The sequence below is a fragment of the Argentina anserina genome, chromosome 5 (genome assembly GCF_933775445.1).
Source record: "Argentina anserina chromosome 5, drPotAnse1.1, whole genome shotgun sequence".
Lineage (NCBI taxonomy): Eukaryota > Viridiplantae > Streptophyta > Magnoliopsida > Rosales > Rosaceae > Argentina > Argentina anserina.
In genome coordinates this window covers 17,947,827-17,957,264 of record NC_065876.1, presented here as the reverse complement: position 1 = coordinate 17,957,264, position 9,438 = coordinate 17,947,827, and the positions used below count along the sequence as shown (strand labels likewise).

At 36.4% G+C, this 9,438-nt stretch overlaps 1 protein-coding gene across 1 annotated transcript; it reads right to left on the bottom strand.

Moving 5' to 3' along the window:
• Positions 1-2,131: 2,131 nt before the first annotated feature.
• LOC126794647 (transcription factor MYB54-like) lies at positions 2,132-4,157 on the bottom strand. Its single transcript, XM_050521409.1, has 3 exons — positions 3,419-4,157; positions 2,823-3,314; positions 2,132-2,740 (listed from the first exon to the last, which is right to left on the bottom strand). Exons 1-3 carry the CDS (start codon positions 3,741-3,743, stop codon positions 2,541-2,543), a joined length of 1,017 nt encoding a protein of 338 aa, XP_050377366.1. The 5' UTR covers positions 3,744-4,157; the 3' UTR covers positions 2,132-2,540.
• Positions 4,158-9,438: the final 5,281 nt, after the last annotated feature.

The window sequence follows — 9,438 nt, the reverse complement described above, 5'->3', positions numbered from 1 at the left end:
GAGAGAAGAGAAGCCAAATTCATCATCCCTTTTAACAAGAGGTGGGTGGAAATTATGATCGAACTTGTTCAAAAGGTAGAAGAAAGGGAGAATTCAAAGAAGATGAAGTCTTTGATTTCTGCATATGCGTTTCAAGAGAAGGAAAGGGACGAGGAGGAAGAGAGGAGGAGAGAAAGAAATGATAAAATATAAAAAGACATGAGCGGCTCGGCATGTCAAATTTGACAGTGAAGGCCTCTATGTCAAATCCACACGGCGCCATGTGTATATGACTCTTTGGTTAGAGAAGAGCTCTGACTGTCAAATTATAACCGTTATGCACATGTGGCAGAAAAGACTCAACCGCTGGAGATGCTCTTAGACACATTGTTAAACAGGCAAACAAAGACTACGCAAAATTGAACTTCTAGAAATATATTATGAAGAAAAGATCTCTAGTACGATGTTTGCATCGATCTTAAACACAAACTCACTCTAATTAAACAAGAAGATATGGCAACCGTCATTGAATCAAGACATAAATGTTAAGATATATTCTTTCCTAGTAAACTTAAAATTAACTTTCAAGGCAAATTATTTTTTAGTACTAAATCAAATCTTAAATTATAAAACAGTTAAAGATGAAAATTTAATTCAAAAATAGTCTTCACGTTTAATTGGAAATTACAAAAATATCAACAAGTTTAAAAAAAATTAAAAAATCACTTTTTAATATCTGCTCACTATTTTGCCATTTTTTATTTTTCTTCTTCTTCTTCTTCTTCATTATTCTTCTTATTTCGGCCATAACTTCTTCTTTTTATCCATATTTCATTTGATATCATACCCACTCCGAATTGACTACCGCATAAGGCGCAGAAACCCTCGAAAAAAGGGGCTACAGCCATCCATGGCGTTGTTCCAAGCTTTTCCGGCGAATTATGGAGCTCAAGGCTCCATAATTCTAGCTATTTGTTTTATTCTGAAAACAATCATACCGATTTCCTTTGAATTTTAACATTATTTCGCAGATTTACAAATTTCTCTCGGCATGTCACACTTGCAGTCACACCACCAGTCACATTAGGTGTCACACTGGTAGCTACAATATTGACATTGTGACTGTCATTGTATCTGGTAGTATGACTACCCGTGTATCTAATTGCACTACCAGTCACACTACAGGTAACACTTGCAATCACACAACCAGTCACACTGGTTATTAGAATAACGACATTGTAACTGCCATTGTATCTGGTAGTATGATGATTGGTTCGATTACTCAACATCAATATTAACCCTGTAAGCATAGTTAGTAGTATAAAGTAACTCCCCGTGCTAAAACTTCACAAATTTCCTCATCTTCTACGCATGATATACCTCTCTTAAATTTCCAGACTGTTCATTCTTTCTGGGACTTGGTTGTGATTCAATTGATCGGACGAAATTAATTGGGTTCCATTTTTAGGGCTGGGTTTTCCATTGATGGATTTGATTCGTGTATCATTTCATCGCCTCAATTATACCCAGGATTGCTTGGGTGTTAGGTAATCATATCGTATGATAATTCGGTGTTTTGTTTCAAACTTTCAATACAAGATGACTTTCCCAAATGTTGGGGAGTTTTCATTTGGATCAAGATGTTTTAGAATGGCTGGTCGTACGGGGAAAGAATCGAAATTACATCATCTGCTTGTGGTGGAGATTTGGATAGCGGGGTTCAATTTCCACCGAAGGTTTTGGTTCATCTGGGCAAGCTCTTTGTTAAGATTGCCGAGAAAATGGTTTTGCTTTTGTTCCGATTTGTGATGGTTCATAGTTCATACTTCCTTATGATAAATTCATGTGTTGGGTCCTAGAATTAATCAAGATCTTATAAAAAGATCTCCATCAATATTATACTGAAGCATTGAAGTTCAAGAAAAAGAAACGAACAGAGTGGGAGAGATGGGAGTCGTGAAGGAACAAATGAATAGAAGTAAGAAGTAAAAATTTTAAAACTTGTTTCAATCCGTTGGATTCATTAAATGCCACATGTCATGATCTTATTAAAAGATCAGGTAGGTCAGGTGGTTAGAAGGATCGGGAGAGGATCCATGTCATGCAAAACATGGTCAAACAAGTAAGGATATTAATACTACCAAAACCAAAGTAGGAACCAACACAGATGACAAGCCAATGACATTGACAATTTGACAGGTCAAGAAACCGTTTGCTTGGCAAATTGTTCTGGTTTATGTCTTTATGAGAAGCACCTCATCACTGACTGTTGAATTGCAAAATTCCAAAAACCGTTTCCAGAATTATTTTCTACCTCATGACTACTTCTCACTCATACAGTTCTTTCTAGATTTCTCCTATTCATTTTCAACCAAGTAGCATAGCTAGCTCTAATATACTACTAGATTTCTTCTCTCTTGCCTTACAATGGAACTCACTGTGCTTCCAAGACTGTAGAGATGGCACCCCAGTTTTTCTGCATCACACAAAAACCATGGTGGACTGGTGGTGTTTTAATTCATTTGAGCTCTTTCCTGCACATTTTTCCAGATTCCTTTGTTTTAGGTAGGGCCTACTCCAAGAAAATCGATGAATGGCATCACACTCATCTTGTCATCTTGATCTTCTCCAGACATGGAGTTGATGGAAGAAACATTATTGTTGTTGCTCCTATAGGTGGTGAGAAGAGATTCATCTCCAGAGATTTCTGAGTTTGAATCTGATGACTGACCAGTCCCATTGCCCTTGATCCTGCCGTAGTCTGCAACTACAAATATACAATAAGTAGCGAATTTCTTATTAAAACAAAGAACAATCGAAAGGGAGTTGTAAAAGAAACGTACCCAGTTGGGATCTAAAGGTTTTGCGTTGCTGATTTGGATTCATGATACTGAAAGAGATGGGAAGCAGTGGTCTGTTTGAGGGAGTGAGAGAAAGATTAGTAGTACATATTGAGGCAGAGGCTGCAGAGCCAGATTCTTCACTACTGGTGTTGATTGAGATCGTTGAACGATCACTTGAGGCATTATTCTTAGTTCCATCTTCTCGATCATAATCACGATGAGGATTACTAGTAGCTTGAGGGGAATTATTGTAGGGTCTTCTTCTCTTATGATCACTGGAAAATTGATCTCTGTGCTTTCTAGCCATGACGACATGCCAATGGTTCTTGACAGCATTATCAGTCCTTCCAGGGAAGAGCCTCGCAATCATGGCCCATTTGTTGCCATAAACCTTATGAGCAGATAAAAGCTTCTCTTCTTCTTCCTCACTGAAAGCCCTTCTGTTGATCCTTGGATCAAGCTGGTTAAACCATCTCAGTCTGCAGCTTTTCCCTACAGAACACAATTATTCTCAAATCAGCATACAGTTCCATTTTCCAAAAATTAAAACAAAAACTGTAGCTTTAACTTGAAACTAGTTTGATTATTGCTAATACCTGATCTGCCATCAAACTGCTCAGCAATCAAGTTCCAGCTTTGAGGACCAAACTGGGCCACAAGTTCCACTAGCTTCGAGTCTTCAGCTGGCCTCCAATGGCCTCTAACAAAAACCTTAGCTTTGTCATCATGATCAAATCCGTTTCCAGCAAGACTAAGAGGCATGGTGCTCTTTCTCTTTCTGTCATGAACACCATAACCCATTTCAGAGTTAGTCACAACTCCAAAGGTGGTGTTTGAGAGACACAGATGAAATGGAGTAAAGTTCAAATCTTGACAATAACTAGAGTCCGTCCTCATCTGGGGTTGTTCTTGAGGATCCATTAGTTCACACACGCACTCACACCAGAAAAACCAAACCCCCCAAAAACCAACATGAACAAGTAAGATGGGTCAGAAAAAACAACTATAAACTGGGTATACTTGCAGACACAACCAGATCACAATGGCAACAATAAACAAGCTAGGGGGTGTTGGTTTTTCTGCTAGCTAACTAGCAAACTACACAGAACCCCAGAAAGAGCTTAAAGGGTTTTGTTCAGGCAGAGGAAGGAAGTGAGAGATGGAAGATAAAATGAGCAAGAAATCTAAAATGAGCAAAGATGGAGAAGAAAGAGGTCATCAAAATGTGAGCTAGGAGGAAGGGTATCTTATAGAAAAATGTGAAAAGAGGGGACTCAAGAATAGAGGCGCACTCGTGTGGGTGATGAAGGTGGTGTGGGGACTTGAAAACAAAACATTTGCTTTGCTTTGGGGTTGGTCTTTGTTCTTAGTGAAGAGCTTGTCCTCATTCTCCCTCGGTTTATGAGGAAAACCGGAATCTGTTTGTCCATTTCAAATAACGGAAATTTTTCTGAGGAACAGAGAGTCTTACTTTGATGCGCATCAAACCCCCCACCATCTGTCAATCCATTCTTAGTTTTTCATAACTGAATTTCACTTGTTTATTTGTTTACTCTCCACCGTAATATTATAATCCTCTGATTTGATTTTGTACAGTTCAGTTTTAATTTCAATTTCAATTCCTACTTGTTATTCAATTATATTGTGCTGCCATTTTGAACTATGTATGTCGGTTTCACTCCATGGAATACTATGCTACAAACTATCTTTTCTCTCAACAAAGAAATGCTGCATACTATCTATAGTGAGCATGAGAGCATCTCCAATAAATTATATAATTTAGAGAAAAATGAAAATTTGGAGAAAAATGCTCATTTTCACTCTAACAGCTTATTTTCACTCTAACAGCTTCTTTTCACTCCAACAACTTCTTTATCACATTCTTTAAAATAGAGAAATTGATGAAATAAAATAGTTGATTCTCCAAATTTACAGCATTTGTTAAAAATTTGCATAACCAAATATTAAACGATTGCACTTTCTTCAACAACTCAAACTTAAATTACAACCAATAAAAAATCTATAATAAATATTTTAAGTCAACAATATGAAATTATGAAATATATTAATAATATTATGATTATGATAAATAAGAAAATATAATATTTAATTAAAGTAATAAATGTAAAAATATGCAAAATAAAGAAGTTGTTGGAGTTAGAGCATAAATTTTTTGGAGATTTTAAAATTTTCTTCTCTATTTTAGAGAAAATATGGAGAAACTGTTAGAAATGCTCTAAGGTTTTCTGCGTTTCCAAATTAGCAAAATAATTTGGATAGTACATGTACCAAAGAGTGAAGTCCTCCGAGCTGACAACCGCACCAATTAGCAAAAAAAACTAAACGCAATCACACGTATACTTATGATAAATCCATAAATGACGAAATGGATCTAATATGAGAATATTATAAAAGCTTGATATTTACATTACAAGAAATTTCATCTGTTGCCATAACATTTTTAAATAACATGGGGCGTCAAATTCAGTAACGAAAGAAGGTTATATTACAAGCATAACTCACCAAGATATCTTGGTTTACAAGCGATGGAAGACAAACTTGAGCAATTTTAGATTCAACTAAATAATAGTAGTTAAGGGCGTAGCTACACACAAGCTACAGTGGGTTGTAACTCATCTCAAATTACTAAAAAATTATTTTTCTAACTAAATATTATCATACCTCAATTTTCTATATATAGCCCATAAATAATCATAAATGTTTTTTTCTAGCTCAATCTATTATGAAATCCTAACTCCACTCTTGATAGTAACCTCTTGTGGCTGATGTTTGGACCTAAAATAATACTTCGGTATTATCTATACTATTTAGGCTCGTGGACCGGTTATTTGGGGAAAATATATCACAGAGCAAGATTACCTGCCGTATTGGCATAGATTTAGGGGACTATCGCCGTATAGAATCTGAGTTGATTAAAGAAGGTAAATCTAAATCAACTAGGAGGTTCTCAAGACTTGATTCGCAAGAAAGAACAAGTTGTGTTCTCTATATAAGGAGGTTGAATGCACAGAATAACACACGCAACGTCAAACAAACTATCGCGCAACCACATAGTCAAAATCTCCCCACGGAGTAAAAGTCTGATTCGCTTCGGCAACCAAGTCTCCCATCAGAGCGGAGCTACCCAGATGCACGCCGCGCGCTGCATGTAGCAACAAGTCCGGTTAACTTCGGCAATTCGAGTCAAGTCCATCGAGTCGCTAGCCTAGCTTCTAGCAAAAAACAAAGTCTGCACTAGTCAGCAAATCTCATTCGCGAGAGAGTCCTGCTATTAACGACACAGTATAAGCTCTGCTTTTCCCCAAGCGGTCAAAAGTAAGATCGGCCATCTACTTGAGGTGGAGTGAAAGGTACCTAGCAACTCCGGTTGTGTATAGGTCATTCGAACTTCAGTGGTTTATCAGCAACTGCGGAGCAATCGTTTGAGAAGAAGACAGTACGTGGAGCACAATCATCATCAAACAAAGCAAGAGTTGTACCTAACTCAAAGGTACTGGCACGCGAGCAACAACAGAGAACGAAGGGTCAAACCATCTAGGGTTCGACACCGGGGCTTGCTGATTGTTCTCTGATGGGGATCCGTTTTCCTAGCTCGAACAGCTGCTTGACAATTATCGTTCAGATTAATAAACTGTCTTTTCTCAATTTTTTCTAGTAATTTTCAAAACTTCTTGTAGAATTGAGAAAACAGACTTGCGAATTTAAAATTCATTTGTTAATTCCAACATAATTTTGTTTTATGGTGCATACAAGTTGACGTCAATTCAAAACTATTCACTACTTTGACGTGTAGAGGAGTATAACAAACAAGCGGATGTGGATAATTAGGGTTCTGTGTAATGTTAGTTTTCCCGCATTTTTTCTTGCTTTTTAATTTTTTTACTATCCATCCTTTTGAACTTGAGTTTTAGCATCTCGTTTTTGTTTTTCGAATAATCGATCTTTTGATTTTATCAGAGTTTAAGTCTTCCATTGGGTATTTTCTCTTGTTTGAGAGCCCTTACTGGATCTGATAAGAGTCTCAGGAGGCTGCTGACTCAGAGCCTAAGGGCATGTCTTTGTAACCTACATAGCACGGAAGCTTGCCTTTATGACCGATTCTCGCTTCGGAAGCGGAAGCGCGATGGAAGCACGATTCCAAAAAAGTAGAGTTTGGGAGCGCGGTGGAAGCGTTGGCTTCCGAACTGGAAACGTGGCGGAAGCGTTGGCTTCCAAATTGGAAGCTCGATTCCTTCCCTTCCTCTATTTCATCAATCAATGTCTTGAGCCTCTTTTTGTCTTCTCATTTTCTTTCAATTTCTTCAAGCGGTTAAAGATAAATAGCATCAATCGATCTAATATGTGTCAGAGAAAAGAGGAAGAGCTGGAGAGAGATATGAAGAAAATCTAGATGAGACAGAGAGAATACGAACCTTTTTTTTATTCAATTCATCCAGTGATGTCTCTTTGACTTGCACGTGCCCAACACTTTCACACTATACTAGACCTTCTTTTGTTTGAATTTTGAAAGGAAGCTTTTAATATTGTTATAACCAAGGATAATTATGGTTTAGAAAAGAAGTTATTAATAGTTATTCAGTTATTTTAATATCGGATAAAATAATTAAAAAATAAAAATATATATAATATATATTTATTATTCTGACGCTTCCAAAACGCACCCGCTTTCTTAATTTTTGAAGAAAAAAAAAACCGCTTTCACGTACCCGCACCCGATTCAATGCATCCTAGTTTGTAACTATGTTTGGCTGTGATAGGTTGATTCGAGAATTCATGTATCCTGTATGTAAACTCAGCAATAAAAAAACAATCTCAGATGTTTTAAAATAAAAGTGCACGCGCTATTGTTTGTTGTGCAAACTTCTTCTTTCTTTTTTTGTTGTAATAAACCAAAACCAAGTACAGTATACACTATGGTTTAAGAGCCCAACCATTAAAATTCGACTCTAAAGTATGAAAATCTCAGGGTTTGAGGCCTGTCCTTCAATTAAATTTGACGTGTGCTTCTTTTACCGACTAATTTTGATGACCATGGCTGCATTCGAGTTTGTTTAGGTGCATGTCATTATAGTGATTATACTAGAGATCGGAAGTAACAACGATCGACTTTGATGCACGTGTGTGTTTGTGATAGAGACTCCCTAAAAGTCTTTCCATACATTAACATAGAGCTTGACGATGGAATATAATTAACGAACTTGGTTTTGTTTTCAAATGGGGGTCGCTATCTTGGCCAATTGAAAAGGAAAAATTGTGTTGGCCACTTAGTTGGTTAACTGTATAATTGTGACTCGTGGTCTCTCCTAGGGGTCAAAAGTTTTAACATTATATATGTCCATGCAATGCATGCAACAAATTAAAGGTCACCTATCGCCCCCACAGAATATAGAGAAAAAAGGGACATGAAATATTATAGGCAAAAATGATCATGGTGTAGGAGAGGGACATTTAAACTAATATTATTGTCGCACTAAGATGGATGGTGATCGACCAAACTGAACAAACTTGCCTAACGGAATAATCTAAATTACAGGCAAACAAGGTATATATTGTTCTTGTTGATAACTAAATGCAGATGGAGGCAATAAATAAATTGCTTAGTTAGTTCGGTACCAACGAATTTTCTGTTAAATTAACTAACCAAATGTTGGTGACAATCCTAGCTAGTTGTTATGTATCTTGTTAAGCAGAAACGAGAGGGATATTGTTGTTGATGATTCGAATTCGATGTGTTCGATCCTAGTATTTGGATACCATAACTACTTTTAACAAATTATAGATATAAAATTCATGGTATAACTAACCAAGCATAGATAATACTACTGTTTGTGCTAAATTCTTCTTGTTATTGTACGTGGGCTCTTAGTAAATGATGTTTTTGTTTGTTGTATCAGGAAAAGTTTCTTTGTTGTATTAGGAAAAGATTTGTGATAAGTCATGAGTTGGTAGTGGATCGTTCTCAACAAAGGCTGCTCTTTATGTCCAAAGTGGGTAAATAATAGACTAGTCATTTACCCATGCCATTTGCAGTTCAAAGCAAAAACAAGGAATAAAATGAGCTACAACATATCATATTTGAAATCACATCTAATGATCAAGCTTAGTCGAATTAGTATAAGGAGTTAGGTCTGACATTAAGCATTCTTAGAGCTCATTCTCTTGAACCTCTGACGTTAAGCGTGTTTCCTTTTAACAAAAATGTAAAAATGTGTCGGCAGAGAATAAGCATGTGATGATAGTTCACTAGCAGGATTTTTCTTAGGTAAGGAGGTATGTACCAATGGTTTTGGTGTGAATTTTTATTTTTTATTTTATCATTTTTTGATCGAATTTCCTCATCTCCACCGTCTAGTATCTGGATAATATTGTTTAGATCATTTCTGCAACATTTCAGCCAATTTGGTGATCGTTAAGATCCTCAAAATCGAAAAACAAATAGACTGAGTGAATTTTTTCAAACGTGAACCGTTCATATTTTTAATAGAAAAACACAATTTTGATGGCTTTAATGATTACCAAATTGGCTGAAATTTTACAGAAATGATCTACACAACATTAAGATACTAGATGGTGGAGATGAATAAATTTGATTGAA

Excerpts from the sequence above, each read along its gene's own strand:
- LOC126794647 (XM_050521409.1), bottom strand. The coding sequence starts at position 3,743 with ATGGATCCTCAAGAACAACCCCAGATGAGGACGGACTCTAGTTATTGT. Across the intron at positions 3,315-3,418 it reads GCAGTTTGATGGCAGATCAG|GGAAAAGCTGCAGACTGAGA; the intron begins GTATTAGCAATA and ends TGTGTTCTGTAG. Across the intron at positions 2,741-2,822 it reads AACCTTTAGATCCCAACTGG|ACTACGGCAGGATCAAGGGC; the intron begins GTACGTTTCTTT and ends TTGTAGTTGCAG.